The sequence below is a fragment of the Pipra filicauda genome, unplaced genomic scaffold (genome assembly GCF_003945595.2).
Source record: "Pipra filicauda isolate LSUMZ 115617 unplaced genomic scaffold, ASM394559v2 scaffold168_size1973030_pilon, whole genome shotgun sequence".
NCBI lineage: Eukaryota > Metazoa > Chordata > Aves > Passeriformes > Pipridae > Pipra > Pipra filicauda.
This window is the reverse complement of record NW_024104195.1, coordinates 154,083-171,661: the sequence shown is the minus strand read 5'-3', so window position 1 is coordinate 171,661 and position 17,579 is coordinate 154,083. Positions and strand designations below refer to the sequence as shown.

The 17,579-nt window shown below is 37.1% G+C and overlaps 1 protein-coding gene across 3 annotated transcripts in view; it reads left to right on the top strand.

Annotated features, from left to right (window-relative positions):
- EDIL3 (EGF like repeats and discoidin domains 3) overlaps positions 1-17,579 on the top strand; it is a 231,956-nt gene that overhangs the window by 91,295 nt on the left and 123,082 nt on the right. For 2 of the 3 annotated variants that reach the window (XM_027712542.2, XM_027712541.2), the window contains exon 3: positions 2,377-2,406. The exons of the other annotated variant lie outside the window; for it this stretch is intronic. In XM_027712542.2, the coding sequence (XP_027568343.1) occupies positions 2,377-2,406 (30 nt within the window). The remainder of the gene's footprint in view (positions 1-2,376; positions 2,407-17,579) is intronic. 3 annotated transcript variants of the gene reach the window in all.

The following is a 17,579-nucleotide window of genomic DNA, read 5'->3' as shown; positions in this document are numbered from 1 at the left end:
AGGAACAGCGAGGCCAAGATTAATCTGAGGAACCACGGGCAGGGAGTTGCCTGCGATCGAATTCTGCTATTTATTTACTTCAGATTCTGTTGTTCTGAGATTCAAATATTCAGGTGTGGGGGTTTTTTGTTTGTTTGTTCTGTGTCTGTGTAATCAGCTGTCATGTTGTTGAATTAAAGATTATCTAATTGGTTCTATTTAAAAACAGTAGGACAGTATTTTTCCTTCTTTCTTGAATTGTCTTGAAATTCTACTACCACAAACAGATTTTACTTAAATTCAGCAGTTACACAGTAAAAAAAAACTTGCTGAAAGCTTAATGCGATCTTTACATACACTGCATAACGGATTAATCTAGTTTTCGAATACACATTTGTACTGGTTTAAGAGTTAACCAGCAGGGGAAATGAACTCAACTCAAAGGAGAGATTATAAGTCAGAATAACAATTTACTAAAATAATACAGTAAGTACAATCATACAAACAAACAATTGGTCTTAACCCACAAAACCCAAATGTATAACCCAGTACCCTGGGGCATGAACAACGTGGTGTTCCTTGGGCCCCGCTTGAGTCCAAAGTAAAGGGAGAGGGGAAGAACCTGCTGGTGGGAGAGCTGTTGCAGTCTGGTCAAAAGTGGTGATTGGAGTCCAGTATAGGGTGGTGATCCAAGTCTGTTTGAGAGCGATGAGCCGCAGTCCTTCTCTGGATCCCACAGAGTGGTTAAAAATGTTCCAAGACTCCAAGATTATATATCCTGCAGTTCAGGCAGGAATGCTCAGCACTTCCCTCAGGGCGGGGAGTTCCACAAAGGGTGTGAGGACAGGAGCATCCTCCTATCTCACAGGCCTCTTAACACCTAGTTTGTAGCCTGAGGAGTCAGGCTCTATGGGCAGATGGTGTAAATGGTTCATTGATAACAGTTTCTGGGAAATGGCATGGAAGGCTATAGAATACACAGTTTTGGGTTACACCCATACCCTGATGAACTGGTCTCAGTTGTCCTAACTAGGACAACATTCAAACATTAAATAAGGAGTTACAAAAGCGAAGGCTTAGCTAAGCATCCTGTTTAGGCCATTTTAGATTATGTACTTCATAATGTTGTGTTGTTTTGTACCCTTCTTCATGGTTTATCTGAACACCAAGCTTTAGAAATAAAAATCACCTATTTGTCTCAGCTAGAGACAAGATGCTTGACTGGTGCTTTAGACAGTAATTCATGATTTTGTCTTGATTAGACTTGACAGTCCACAAAAGGACACCATGCTACTCTGCATTAGGAATAACTGATGTGTTCAGTGTTAGTCACCTCATACAGTTGCATATATAGAATATTGTACTGAGTTAACCAAGATTTATTGCTGGTCTCAAACACAGTTGACAAATTCTCACTAAAAAGAGGGAAGGTCTTCCTGATCCTGTTCTGGTTCCTCCCTGCACAATAGATGGGGGTGATAGTGCAGGAAAATAAATTAGTTTACCAAGCATTGTGCTGGTCTTTGAGAAAATGTTTGAAATCTTTATCCATGCCAAGTGCAAGCTTGAGGGCTGTCGGGATGGGTCAGTGTTTGTCATGGCTGTGGGAGTATGGTTTGAACTGATTCTGCAAGAAATCAAGAAGGAGCTTCCATTGCCACTGGTAGAAGGTGTTTCTTAAAAGAGAAAAAAAATAAAAGTATGGATACACGTGTTTAATATCTCAAGGGAGCCTCTATATCTTATCTATGGAGAGTTTTCTCACCTCCAGGTTCTCTTATAGTATCCAATTGAGAAACACTTGAACGTGGCTTTTGCTGTCACAGAGAAATTTGCAAGACTGTGAAAAGAATGTTTTTGTGATGCATGTGTACACAAAATATCCTGACTACAGGAAGGAAAAGAACTCGGTCACTGACCTACTTTTAAAATGCAGTTTTACTGTGAACATGCTTGTTCCCTTCTTTTGAATGTGCTGGTTATAGATAGTTATCTACCCATAAAAGGGAAAGGTATGAAGATATGGATTTTTATCACTTTCCCCAGACAGCTGGAATGGAGAGTCCAGTGGGTAACTGTGTCCCTGACACACACCCCTCCCACCTCAAAACTGCCACTTTTGCTCCCTAACTACTCAATTTCAGAATCAGTAATTCATTGCTGTCACCCCCCCATCGTGGTTGCCAAGGACCTGAAGGGAACAGAAGGGGTGTGGAATGGAGAGAATAAAGTTTTTTATAATACCTACTTATATTAAAAAACGTAAATAATATAACAATTAAAACTATATGATTTCTTCATTTGTATTTCTCTCTCTCTCTCTCTTTTCTTCCTGTCTCTTCCCTTCCCCTTCCTTGTCCCTGCCACCCTTTCCATCCCTGATACCTTTTTGCACAGCCTCAATTGAAGAGGAACCAACCTCATCAGGTATGAATAATTTATATTACATCTGGCTCACAGTAAACATTTCTTGAGAAGCACCTTTCTTATAAATCATTTTAAACAGGTTTACTTCATGTATAACATGCTAAATAGACATATCAGATTTGGGTTCTTTCTTCTTCTGTCTGGTCCCACTTCCTTTTGTCTTTTTTCTCCTCAATTTGAGAAGAGCAGGAGATATTCTCCTCCAGCAGCAATTAAAAATCTTCTCAACTTCCTTCCTTTTTGTCTCTTCTTTGGTTAAGCTGGCATATTCACTGGGCTTCAGACAACAAAACAGGTCAAAGGCAATCAGGAATTAAAAAAAAAAAAAAACAGGTTTTTTGTTTTGTTTTGCTTGTGGGTTTTTTTTTATTTGATTGGTTGGTGGGTTGGGGTTTTTTTGTTTGGCATTTTTGTTTTATTTTGTAGCGTTAGTTTTTCACCTGTCTTTATCCTGGGGAAACTCAGCCATCTGCATGACCCCTCAAAACTGACATCCTTAAAAGATAATAGGGAAAAAAACAGTGAGGGAGGGGAAGCAGATGCAGGAGCATCCTGCTCAAAGAAAACATTCTCCAAATGATGGCTTGGGTATCTGCTCAGAGAACTTTTATTTCCATTGACAAGCTGCCAAGGAGTGGGAATGGTTACCATCAAAGCCATAAAAATTAGTTTAGGAGCTCCTCAAGACTCACAAACATGTAGTGTTTATTCTAGAGTGAAGATTTACTATTTCTAATTAATTGGCAATCCATTAGATGGGGAGTATTTAAAGGAAAAAAGAAGACAATGCACCAAACAAGAATGCCACTGAGCAGCTTAACGTTTTTGAAACGGCATTGAGTTGTACAAACTCAGTGAGTTAAAACATCAAATAAATGGGGAATCACTTTACAGTGGCTTGTTAAAAGAAGGAAAGGCCCCCAGAGGGCCAAAAGAGAAAAAGTAAGACAAGTGAATGAGGAGATGAAGACGGCAAGGAAGGACTGAACATTGTTTACATGCTAACCTACAATGGGGGAGCAATATAAATAATTAGGGTAGAGCAGAGAATAATAAATGAAAGGACGGAGAGCAAAGCGAAGAGTAGAATATGAGAGAGGGAGAATAGTGAAGATTAGCACTGAATACAGAAAGAAGCAAAAGAGAGCTTTTAACACAAGTGTAGCAGAGGAATGAGCAGGAACCATGATTGAGATGAGAAAAAAACCACTGTGAAACCGGGAAAGGGAGAATTTGGGGAAGAACTGAGGAGCACTAACACAACCCCATGGACCACACATTATAATTTCTGAGCATCAACTTTCAACTATACATTTCTTGAGAGATCTGTCAGTCTTGAAATTTCTATGGAAAATATCTGAGTAGAAACCTATTGCAGCCGTTCAATAGAAGTGCCAGTCAAAAAAGGAAATGTTTTTACACAGGAAAGAGCAAAAAACCCAGCCTTTTTCCCTTTATGGAGGTGATTTAAATGCACATACTCCTTAGAGATAGAGTTGCTATGGTTGTGTGTTGTAAAGCCATCACTTCTGTTGTGATTAGTGGATCATCTCATGAAGGCATGGCCTCCGTCTCTGCATTTTGAACATCAGTGATGTTTTTCTGAAAGCCCAGACAGATCAGCTGGGTAGATGGAGGGAAGTGGAATTCTTAAGACAGCCACTTGGATTCCACTACAGATATCATCTATTCTAGGAGATAAATCTATGAATAAAGTACAACCTAATATTAATTTCTGTCTTAAAATTTTAGAAACAGTACTAGCTCTTCAGATGCTTAATAATTTATAGTTTCTATTGATTTTGCTATTAGATGTTGCTGAGTTGAAAGTAACAGATCAGTACATTCTTACAGGATTGTTTTAACACAACTTATTTCTCAGTTTGTATTGACATTTACAAAACTGTGTGTTCTGCTTAAAGCACATTCCTCTTCCTCAGAGTAGAAAGGCAGCCATGCAGTCTGGAATTTGTAGGCATGCTGAAAAATAAATAGAAACTGCATCCAAAGCCTCATGCACTTACCTAGAGACTTCCACAGTAATTTCAGGGGGATGTGCCTGGTACAGGCCGTTCTATCAAATACTAGATTTTGCTCTTTTTCAAAAGAAATTTTAAAAAAGAGCAGAAGGTTTCCTCCAGTTTCTGAAATGTATCTGAGTATTATTCATACACATATTTTTCCAAACAATGCCTTTACTTATGAAAGAACATGAGTTGGGACAAATTGCAGCTAATAACTTTATGAAGACTATTAATATTATTTCTGCATCTTATGAATATTATAAACTTTTAATTGACCTGTCATCAGGATCAAAACTAGAATTACTTTTCCTGTTTTATCAGAGGGATAGAACAATGTTATTTTCCATACTCTGCTCTTTTGGATGGTGTCCAGCAGCTCTGACAACATCATCCAGGAGGAAGGAATCTTGTAGAAGTGAAGTTACTAAAATTTTACTCTGTGTTGCAGGCACTAGATTGAAGTTTACTGTTGAAGGTTACTATTGAAGGTCACTAATCCTGTAATAATAAATGCCCTGTGGTTCTCTCTTTATAGAAATGATATTTCACAGGATATTTCCATCAGAATGCTTCAGTCTAATTAACTGTAATTATAACCCATCAAATGTGTTTCATCCAAGATGCTTTTTAACAAAAGATAAACAGAGGAGCTTTTCAGATGATCCTCACAGTTTCAACAAGGTTTTCCTTAGTATTTCTTCTGCATAAGCACTGGTCTAGACATCTTTTTCCATTGCAGTCTTTTACAGTGTGAGTTTAATATTGTTTTAAATTAATTTAATTGTTGTAGAGGTTAAGGATTCAATATATGACAGAAAATTCTTTTTTGAAGACATTACTTAAAAATAATCCCTACAAAGACCTTGTGGCACAGTATGTAAGTGTATGTATGTGTATGGACAGCTGCATTGAATATCTCCAACCAGTTTATTTTTTCCCTTTAAAAATAATATGACTCTTCTACAATTCCCTGTGATATTTAATCTGTTCCCTTTTTATTTAGAATTTCAACTTTTATATAAAAGTTACTATAGCATGTCTTTCCTGAATAAGGAAGTAACAAGGGATGATAGACAATCCCTTTTGAAACCCAACAAAAGCTGAAAATGCCCTGAGACTTCAACTGGAAAAATCTCTAGAATGAAGTCTAATTCAGAAAAGAAAATTAAAGGAATTTCAGAAAGGAATTAGAATGGAAAAGCACAGTACCAGAAGTTTCAGGATAAAAGTTGTACCAGACATAACACTTGAGAGTTATCAAGGTTATGAAAAATAGATGTCTAAAAATTTTAAGTGCCCACTCTCCTTACTCTAGGAGCATGATATTAACTAATATCTGAAATAAAAATTACTTAAAAGTTATGTGTTTTGTTTTGTTTCTGTTAGAAAAACTCCAGGTTTCTTTATTGTTTTGCTTTTTCCCTGGATTTCTTGTCTTTAAGAAGCCTTTTAAAGAAGGGCACCACAGTGTATTTTCTTAGTGTTTCTCTTGGAACCTGCTTGCAGAATAAAAAAAACTATGGTTTGGAGAAAGAAAAATACATTGAAAAAGATGAAAAATTAAAAGTAGTTATAAATTACTTTGGTCAATAGGTACTTCAAAGTTGACTTACTGAACAGAGGCTTTGATTCTTATGAATTATTCTTATGAGGGCATTTCTCATGAAATTATTGGTTCCTCAGAAATAACTTTCTTCCTGGGACATGGTGAGTTTAAAAAAAACCAAACAAACCAACAAGTAAAAACAAATAAAAAATTGAATTTATATTATAAAAATGTTATAAAATAGCCACAGTTTTGGCAAAAAAAGTGCTTTTTCTTTTTCTAAATATGCTTCTATTTAAAAATTCACTGAATTATCATTTTAAAACACTGGACATAATAGTATTAAAATCCTGGGTTTTACCTTGTACCGGTTTAATTTCACTTTGATATTCATAATATCAAATTTTTATGGGTTTGTTTTTCCATAACTATTTGTGGTGGAAGTTAGAATGGTTCTACTTGGCACCATTCTAGATAGCTTTATATTGGACAGTTTAAAATAATTTTATATTAGATAGTTTAGAAAATGAGTAGGTTTTAATGGGATATTGGGAAGAAATTCTTGGCTGTGAGGGTGGTGAGGCCCTGGCACAGGTTGTCCAGAGAAGCTGTGGCTACCCCATCCCTGGAAGTGTTCAAGGTCAGGTTGGACAGGGCTTGGAGCAACTTCGGCTAGTGGAAGGTGTCCCTGCCCATGGCACAGGGTGAGGCTGGATGATCTAGGACCTTCTGGGATTCTATGATTCAAATATTCAATAGGTCTTTTTCTTGAACAGATTAATATTGTAGCCAATTTTTCATTGTCTTTCCTTCCTCCATGTCAGAAAATGTTTTTACCATTTGTTGCTGCACTGCTCACCAAAAGGCAGATAAGATCCATTTGGTTAAAGTTCTGGACATGAGTCAGTGATTCTCAGAGTCACATTATGACTTCAAACGACAGCATTTGAGATCTTACTGACATTGATGTTTAAACAGGAATTATCCATATATCCTTGTATAATAACTATACCATATGTATTCTCTACAAATACTCAACTGATTGTGAGTTTGAAACTAGATTTCTTCCTGAAAATAATGACATTTATAATGGCCTTTATTGACTGTAAAAAAAGTGGAAATTAGAACTTCTTTAATGATTACTGTGATGGTTTTTGGAGCCAGGTGATCTTGAAGGTCCCTTCCAAGCCAAACCATTCTGTGGTTATCAGAAAAGAAAAACAACAAACCAGATTTTGTTTATAAGTCATTGAAATGAAAACTAAAAAGAAAAAACCCACACATAAGATACTTAATCTGCTTTCTGTGTCACCTTCAAAAAGTCAAGGATGCATCCTGTTCAGTCTCAAGGACTTCAGTTTTCTGCCCACTGTAGAAGCGTTGTGGTTTTGTGGCAGCTGTCTCTTGGGTCACAGTGATTTTGCTGTGGTGTGCAAAGCTATTTCTATTTAACACATTTCGAAGAGGAAAATCATCCTTCAGAATTATTCCAAGGGAAAGGATCTGCCATTCTCCCAGAGTTTGTAGCAGAGACTTGCTCTCTTTCTGAACTTGGTTTACATATTTGTAGCAATTCAAATTCCTTTTCTTCTTCTTCTTGAAGTGCATATTCTGGTTTTTTTTTCAGTGCCTGAATCTAACTTGTTAATTACTTTTCCATCTATTTCAAGCAAAATATAGACTAAATCAGAAAATTATATAAAGGTCATATTAAACCCTATTTTGATGGAAATGAGGCATATGCAGTAAATATACTCTGGATGCCAGGTGGTACTGAGGGCCATTAGAGTAGCATGTTGCATTTAAAAGCAAGAAATCTTGCTTAGGTCAGAAATGGAAATGAATTAGTATTTTCAGCATATCCCTTAGTGAATGTCTGTCCAAAGATCATAAAAACAACAGTTTGGCTAAATGGCTCTACTTCTTTTCAAGATTGACAAAAAGGGAGCTAGGAGATTAAGGTTAGCCTACAGTGCTGGCAGATGTCTGAGGAACTCATACATGTGTTTTTTTCCATAATCTGCATAGTTTTTGAGAGTTATATTTTGTAGGTATAAAATATTCATCCTAGTGTACAAATACAAGTGGAAGATAATACAGTATCCCTCAAGATAGAAACTGCTTTATGTTGTTGAATTTTTCTTTGGATTTCTTTTCACTTTCTCACCTGAATTTTGAGACACATGTTTTCTAAGATGAAGTTTTTCATACCAGGCATCTGCCTCAGACTGAACTTAGCTCAGATCAAGGCCTGGCTGGATGGTGGTCCAAGCACCCTGGTCTAGTGGAAGGTGTCCCTGCCACGGCAGGGAGTTGGAACTGGATGAGCTTTAAAATCCCTTTCAGCCCAAACCATCCTGTGGTTCTATGATTCTCTTAAACCATCTGTACATAATATTTATTGATACCAGATCTATATCACAGGTTAGCTTTACTTAGGTGCTTTTTCATCTGGAAGCTGTGTTCCCCAAGCAGAGGCTTTGCAGGTGCCTGGACCTTGTTAGGACAGACAAAAAGAGGGGAAATAGCAGTTTGAGAGACATGATTAAAGGAATTAGAGATTAATATTTGGCATTTATTGCTTCATCCTCTGAAAATGGAGAAGGAATAGGCAAGATGAACAAACTGCTGTTCCTGTTGCTGTAGGGATCTCAGTGTACTCTGCTGCTCCTTGAGTTGTCTGTGCTTCTAAGAAGAGTACAGGAGAATTAGGACAAAAAAGCACCTCTTTTTTTTGGAGCACAATTTTTTGGACGTGTTCAAGAAATGATTGGATATGGCACTCAGTGCTCTGGGTTGGGTGACAAGGTGGAGATCAGTCACAGGTTGGACTTGATGGTCTGGGAAGACTTTTCCAACCTAAATCATTCTGTAATTCTGTGAAAAGGCTAAGCATGGCAGAGAACAGATAACAAGTTACAAGTTACAGGACAGATTTTCCTCTAAGTGTTGCAAACAGATACAAGAAGTTCCTGGGGAAGGAAGTTAACAGGCAAAAAAATAGGATCAGTGAGTTGAGTATGAGCATGGAGGGAGTGAGTCTGAAGATGTGCAAACAGAGAGAGAGGTAGCAGTGGATTGATCTGCATGGATCTGGCTGCCGTTACGAGTGTTGTTTCCTTCACATCATCCATTAATTTTTTATCCCTTCTTCCAGCACATCGATGTTTTCTTCCTCTCTCCTCTGTGCCTGTGTTAGCACCTGTGTTGAGCTACATCAGGTTTCTGTTCCAGTTGGAAGTACCGCATCCATAATGCAATTTCTCTGATAGAGCCAGTGTTCATTTGGTTTAGCATCTTGATCTATCTTGCTGTGAAGTCAAGTGTGTGTGCGCTCAGTGGAAAAGGGAGTTTGGTGGAAATGTGTGGTGAAAGTGAGAGTGAAGAAAAAAAACTCAACAGCCATCTTTGGTGAGATGCTATAATTAAATAGGATTGAAGCACTCAAAGATTCCCATCCAGGCATTAGATGTGTGGGAAGTGAAATAAGAAAAGGCAAATACTAATGAAAGCAAACCAAAGAAGAGTGGTGGTTGGTTGGGGATTTAGAAGCAGGTTAACAAGCTTGATGAAAAGGACTCTAGTCAACAAATAACATCACAAAGAGGCTTATTTTGTGCTTGCGTTAAAGTCTTATGACCGTCTTAAAAGCTTTAGATTGAATGTGAAAACAAAGAGTACTGAGGAAGAAATTTTATTCCTTTACAATACAAATTTAAGTGGTTTTTAGTTACTAAGGCTTTGTGTTGCACATCAATTCAGGAAGCTATGAATGTATTTATTAATGACCCATTTGTGGAATGACTGGTTCTGCACCAAGATAGTACATGATAGCAAAGTTAAAAGCTGTAAATTAAGTGTGCTCCTAAAGATGCTAGGTATGTTTTTCATATGTTTGTCATATTTTTGGACAACAAACCAAACCCTTCCATGACAGATGTTTTAATCCAAATAATAATATTAATTACTGTAAGGTTTTAGTGGTGGAATATATGTTTATGAGTGTTAGTTTTGGCATACATACGGATTTGAAATCCTCACTATTGGCAGTTGTGCATTTGGCACTAAATTGTGACAGAAATGTTTGGGCAGTAGTCTTATTTTTGGAAGGCTGAACAGCAACAGCATGCATAGATGTCATCTCATTCTGATTTCCTCTTCAAGAGTGAAGAGTCCAATTTATGTCAGTCTTTGCAGCCAAAGAAAAGAAACACAAACTTGTAGAGAATGAGTCATCCCAGTAAGTTAGATATTTAAAACAAAAAGAGCAATTATTCCCTACAGGTAGTTATTTCTCTACATGTAGATGTAGTGTATGGCTATAGGAGTGTGTTTGGTTAATGTCAACTAGGAAGAAATTCAGAATTTAAGTGAATCCCCTTTTCTGGTTTCTCTGGGAAGGACTACAAGTGAATCTTGAATTTGTGTGGCCCAGTATTGTGGTGTCTGTACACATATGAGTATGTACATATTTATGATTTGTATCCTGAGGTTTCTGGATCTCACTTTTTGTATAGTTGCTGCTTTCTCATATTTACAATCTGGTTTTCCTCACATTAGTTTGTGGTATCTCCTTTCATTATATATATTTAGCATGTTGATTGTTCTGTGCTTCAAAGTTTTTGAGCCTACAGAAATATGGATCTATATAGAGTTGTACTGTTGGTTGCTAAAGATCAGGGTGCTAATAATTCTGGTTATATTAAATAAACAAGAGTGGCTGTGATGAGGTTTCCTGAAATTTAATGGTTTTGAGATGGGAGTTGTATACTCTTGGCGCTGACTACTTTAACATAAGATTTGTAGATTCTGAGCAAAGTGAACCAGTATGAATCTTGCAAAAACCCTTGGTATGGCTGCTGTGCTCCAGTGTCATGTTTGAAGAAGGGTACCAGAAAAGCCTTAAATTGAGAATATGCTAAAATCAATTAAAAAATTAGAAAATTAATCAGGTTAGAAATGAATGTAAAGATTTAAGTATTGCAAGCTCATGTTTTGTGCTGTCCAGTGCAATAAGTAAGAGAAGAAAAGAAACAAAGCCCAGTATTTTAAACCAAATTGTCACTGTATGTTATCACTATTATTGTTCCCTATGCTATGAAGTTAAACAGCAGGATGAATGGGAAACCTCCCTCTCTAATAACTCCCTTGGGAATACCTCTATTGCATAAGCTCTAAAGTTTTGTGTTTGGGCTGACATTCTGAAACAGCCAAGAAAACCTTTAATGATAAGTTTAATCATGTGTCTTGTATGTTTGTTCTGGCACCTTCTTCTAACATTTAATATCTCTTGTCATTAAATAAATTTATTTTTTATCCATAACTGTTGTCTAGTAAAAAACAAGCAAATGTACAAAAATCTACTCTGATCCCTGAAAAAAAAAAAAAAAAAAAGAGAGAATTCTTATAACCATACCTTTCCAGTAATTCATATTTTGTCAGGGTATTAAAAGAACTTATGCATATGCCTAAGCTTGAGCATATTGGATAACTGCTAAAGCAAGTACAGAGGAAGTGCCAAGGAAAGCTCTCTGCAGGTGGCAAAGTAGAGACACATGGCTGAACTGAGAGAATGTGATACTTCAGTGAAATTCAGTCTCCTTTGAGACTGATTGTATAATCAGGGAAAGATGTGAATTCAGGATCATTTTCTGGTGTGGGTTCATAGGTTGCAAGAGGGCTGTGAGAAGCAAAGGTTTGTAGCACATCTTATTGAACCAGCTGGTAGGTGAAATTCATAAACATCAGAAAAAATGGATAAATATCAGACAAAAGAGTATTTCTTCATGTCTGAAGCAGCAGTATTTTATTGATCATGATCATGGATATTCGTAATACCTTACATTGGTGTGGATTTTTAGTGCATCAAAGCCCAGGAATGTTGTAGCTGGCAGATAATGGAATTATCTGCAAGGGGAATTAAGCACCCTGGAGGACCAAGAGCAGGGTTTAGAGTAGCTTTGACATGGGCTGTTTTCTTCCATCTGGTCTAGGTTGTGAATCTCTGCCTGATCAACTGCTGATCTCGTGCCCAGTTCTCATCGAAATGAGTTTCCCCCTGCACTGCACCATGTTTACTGCTCTTCTGCCTATTTCTAATGCTCCCAAGTAAAAAAATCCCTGCTATCCCAAACTGTTTTGAGTCTTTCACCAGTCTGTACTGATCCATGAGAAATCAGCTGAACTCTGGGAGTATCACTGTGGTGTTGAGAAGATCTTTAAGTCTGTTTTTGTTTTCCACTGAAAGTCTTTTAAGATAAACGGTGCTTTACCTCAGAGCATGAATGTCCATTATAGGCTGAAAGAAAGAAGGACATCTGGCATTCAGCTGTCTTCTGATGTATTGTGTTTCATTTCATCACATCTATACAATTGTAGTAATCAAAAATATTATTTTGGAAACAACTTTTTTTTCCACCTATATAAAACTGTTACCTTCATTAGTCTTCCTTACAAATAAATACTATGAGACTTCAAAACAAAATCATAGCAAAATAATTTGCATAAGATCCACTGAACTGCAAAGTAACAAAATGCTAAATGGAAACTATCAGTATGACTAGAGGTAAAGAAAAGGGCAAAAGCTTTCACGGTCCTGTCCAGAAATATATTTTCTTTACTTATTTAAGACAAAACTTCCACTGGCCACCGTGGAGTTTGTGTCTGTGTGACAACTGTTGTGATAAAAGTAATAATTATTAAAATGTAGCATGTTCCCATGGATGTCCAGTTATCTATTGTTTAAAAAAAATGTTAAAATGAATTCTACCTTTATATACCTTAGAAGTTATTTGAATCATGTGAAATAAGCTGAGAAATAACTTGGAATTCATAAGTTTTATTGGAATGACTATCTGCAATGAATGAGCCATAGCTCAGGAACAAAAAGGTCTGGATAGAGATTTATATGTTCAATTTGCCTGCAGCACCATATTTCAACATTTACTTGCAAAGCATGAATTAACACTCCACAGTAATATTACAAGTCAGTGTTACAGTTATTCATGAATTTCATTAGTTTCAACTTTTCAACAGTATTTTATCCTGTTAAAATTGCAGAACAGTTTATTTATTAATATACTCCAAGGGAAAGAGTGACAGCATTTCAGTATCAGATTCTTAATTTTTCCATGTTGACCTGGAATTTCTCAATTTTCATTTTTTAATCTTACCTCCTAAGTAAGAAAAAAATCTTTCTAGTTTTTTTTTTTTTCTCTGCAAAACAGTGGGTACTGGGCATTTTTTTTTGAAAAAATGCAAATCAATGATCCTGTCAGGTGTGCATTCTGCTTTAACTTCCCATGAGCAGGGGCAGGGGCAGAAGATGTAAAGCAATGTATTTATCATCAAGTCTTGTTCCCAGCTAAAATTTTGATAGCAGAATACAGATAATATGTCAGGAAATTCCAAATAAAGAACTTGCCTCAAAATGTTTAATTCATGTAGCTAGGTTTGTTTTCATAGCATCTCCTGCTGGTCTTATTCCTCATCATTCAAAACCCAGCTGCAGATCCACATTTTTCAAGCAGACATCCTTCTCTGTGCCTGACTCCATTCCATAACCAGATGACCAATATTATGGGTCCCCTTTCAGGAACCATGTCCAGCTACCAACTTGACTAGATTAGAGAGACAATATTAGCATGCACTCAGATCATCTATCCTGTGGTGAGGGGAAGTTACTCATGCCTAGTTCATGTCCTCATCTTCTGGAGTCGCTCAGGTGAATAATGCCATCATTATGCCTGCGCACAGATCCCTGCATCTTGCAAACCAGGGGACAGATGGATGTGCCTGTTGAGCTACACAGCTGACAGCGGGCACCAGAAAAGACTGTGTGGCTCCAGAGGAGCTCTGCCATGCCATTCCCTAAAGGAATATATTAGTGGCCTTGGGAATGCTGCAGCTTATGCCCCAGCCCTTGCACAAGGCTCTGTTGAAGGCAGAATTTACCTGTGCAGAGAACTGTACTTGGACTTGTTATTACAAACTATTACCTTGTGTGCAAATAACACAAATTGTCATTTTAAATTGAAGCATTGTATATCAGAAACTACCAATCTTCAGTATTGCTGAACAGAAATTGTTACCAGTACCCACTAAAACAGGTCAGTATTTTCACCCAGGTACAACTAACTCAATGAGGACCATATTAATCAGGAACAATTATATTTGTGCTGTGGATGTTGCTGGTGCTAAGGAAACAGATATCTTCCAGTCTGAAGACTCATGAATGCAAACATGGGTTGTGATTTTTAAATTGGGATTCTTAGTCAGTGTGTGGCTTTCTGAGTTGACAAGAGGCAGATATGAAGCAAGAATGGGAGATGAGAAGAAAAGAGAACAATGATCTACCTCAGACAGGAGTAGGAGTTAGAGAATAGTGACAGAATCTGGAATTCAGAGGGATTTATGGTTAGATTTTTACATTAAATTGGAAGGTTTTGATGACAGATTGGGAAAAAGATGGAACAGGAAAGAATATATTTCCTCTGTCCTACATCCTCAGGGAAATAAATGACTGGAGTGTAAGTCTTGTCTATTTCCTTTGGTTTCTGCTGTGGACAACTTTATGCCCATTTGGGCTATATATATTTCACATTTAGTGATTCTCTTTCATCACTTTTTAATAGTATTTCATATCCTAAGGATAATCACCCTCTGAGATTCTCTTCTGCTGTTTCTGTGTCATTAATGCAACATTAGTAATTAGGACCTGACTCATACAAATATGAATAACCTAAGTTTAGGCTGTTGCATTTTTTAGTTCCTACTGGAGTGCTCATCAAGAGGCCTAACTGGATTTTAATCTATTTGCTGTTATAATTAAGGTTCACATAGGTTTTGTAGGTTTTTTCTGTTTTCCAGTAATTAGCAGAACATGATGAAAAAGAATGGGAAGTCCTGATCATTGGCAGTTTATAGTGCAGTGAAACAATGGACTCTGACACCTTCATATACGATGACAAGAATTATAAAGATAAAAACAGCACTGTTGCACAGAAATCCAATTAGCATTGAGATTCTGCGTTAGGCACCAAACTGTGTATAATTTCCTTATTGCTGGGTCTGTTTTACTTAAACAAAATACCAGTGCAATAAACAGAGATATGAATTTGTTTCAATCACATAGAAAATGGATTTTGAGAGTTTATTTTCATGTAGAATCTGTAGACGTTAGGGTTGTCAGGGCTGCTTTTTTGAACTGAATCTCTCAAACATCCCACCTGAAAACTGTAATATTTCTCTCAATGTTCCAACATTAAAAATTCAAGTCTTTGAAATTCTTCAGCAAAGTTTTTTACAAAATGAAAGATTCTCTGTATTTGGACAGTTGATTTTTCAGAAACAACTGCAAAATGAGTTTTCAAAATATTCCTAACTTAAGTTGAAAAATTAAGCTGGCTTTAACAATGATACAAAGTGAAAAACAAAAAATGGAGTGTAACAACCAATCTGCCGCACTTGGGTCAGCAAGAGCAAAAGTCATGACAGAAATAGGATCATCTAGGAAAAAAAATAATGATGCTGCTGCCTGAGTGTAAAGCTAGAGCAGGAGAAGGAAAAGGCCCTGAACCCGTATTTTCTGTAAACAGAGCAAGTATTCTCTGGGGAGGTAAAATCCTCCTGTGGAAGGTGATGCACAGATGCAGAATAAGTCACACAATAACTTGCTAAGGAGATTTGTGAGAGAGCTGGTGGGGTAAGAATACTGTGGGCATTATTCAGAAACATATATGTAGGTGACAAAGGGTATAAAGAGGTGAAAAACAGATTTGAAGATGGGGAAGGAAAGTTCTCAGGCTTGGAAACTGAGGAGTATGGGGAGAAATAATGAGAGACAACTTGGGGAAAATGTCTTGTAGTGCATTGAACTCTTTCCCCACCTTTTAGAGAATTGCCATCTCTCATCCTCTGTGGTATCGCTACACCGCCTGCTACACTGACCGTGCCTCAAATTTGGGTATAATCTGCCTTTCTCAATCAATGACAGAGTAAGGTGAGAAGCTTAAGACTATTGAGGAAGGCACTGTGTAGCCATCAAGTTTAAACTGCATCTTTTCAGAAAATATTCTAGTTATTCAGTTAAAAAAAAAGGTTGGGAGATGGCTGGACAATCATCCTAAATTTCTTCCCTGTAACAGAATTCTACAGAGTAGAATTAGAAGGGAATGTGCAGAAGTGACCTAAAGCATTTTGCACTCAAGGGGTGAACCCTAGCTTTTGCTGCATGCAGATAAAGACACCTTGATCATTATAATCAGCACGCTCCATTTCCCGTATTAAAAACAAGATAAATATTTAATCACAGAGCAATTAAGTCTGGATTGGTGCCATTAGTTTATAATGGGTAGACAGAATCTAATACAATACTAATTCACTTATGAGCCAGGCTGAATAGATTTATTTATTTATTTTTGTTTCCAAAGCTGGTATCTTGAGAATGTTAATGAGATAACAGTTTTTGTAGCTCCTAATTGTTTTACTGCTTACATGCATTAACTGGAATAACATATAACTATCAGTTAATGTTATCAATATTCCACATAAACTGTGAATGGTGTTCTGCAGTGCCTACTCTTTTCAAGTTAAAATAACCAAACAAAAAGCAAGCTGTAGGTCTAATACATATTTATTGACACAAAGTACATTCGTATTCTAATAGTAAAATAGAATCAATGGTAGCAAATTCGAAAAGGAAATCATGCAAAATACATTGATGCATAGGAGCTACTGTGGCTTGGTTTATTCCTTTATCTCTTTGTTTCACAAATATTCAAGTTTACTGGACAAGCAAGAATATTACATTTTCAGAAGGTTTGAAGGACGAGATAGTTCAAAATACATCAAGTTCAACTTCCATGGGTTTAAGTTAAACCAAGAGACTCCTTTATTTTCTTAGAGCCATGTCATGATGCACCAGTATAACTGGAGCTGGGCCCTAAAATGTTTGGATGTTTATTTAAGAAAGAACAAATAGTGCACTACAGCATATTCAATCATTGCTGCAGATGCTTCATCCTTAAGTGGTAGAATAAGCATATTTTCTGGAAGACATTTTCCTGATTGCAGTGCCTTCTGGCAGAAGGTCAATAGCACATCTGCTGGGAACATGTTCTTCCAATGCCCTCAAAGCTGTGCCCTACAAAGCAGGCAGCTGAAATATGGTGAATAAATATGCTGTGCTTTGGACAAGAAGAGTGGTTCTGGACAGTGGTAGTTTTCTTCTATATGCAGGTGAAATCTACAAAATATCTGAGCAGAAGCTTAGTCTTAACCACAAAGGTGGTGCAGAGGCTCAAGGTGCAGGTACAGGTGGGACCTGACTCCTGCACTGCATTGCTGGAATGGATCTGTGTCGTTGTGTGCTTGAATGTATAGGCAAGATGAGATATAAGCGCGTGTCTTGGTATGATTTATTGATCCCCAGAGCTCAGCAGATGCAGGATCATTTCTGTCAAGTTGTTAAAATAGTCTCTGAAGCATGACAACTCCCACGCAGGAACACAGCTGGGGGCATTCAGAACCAGCCCCTGTGTCAGGTAAAGCCTTCACTACAAAGCTGAGTTATTAGACAAAGTAGTAAATGTGGGGAAGATCAG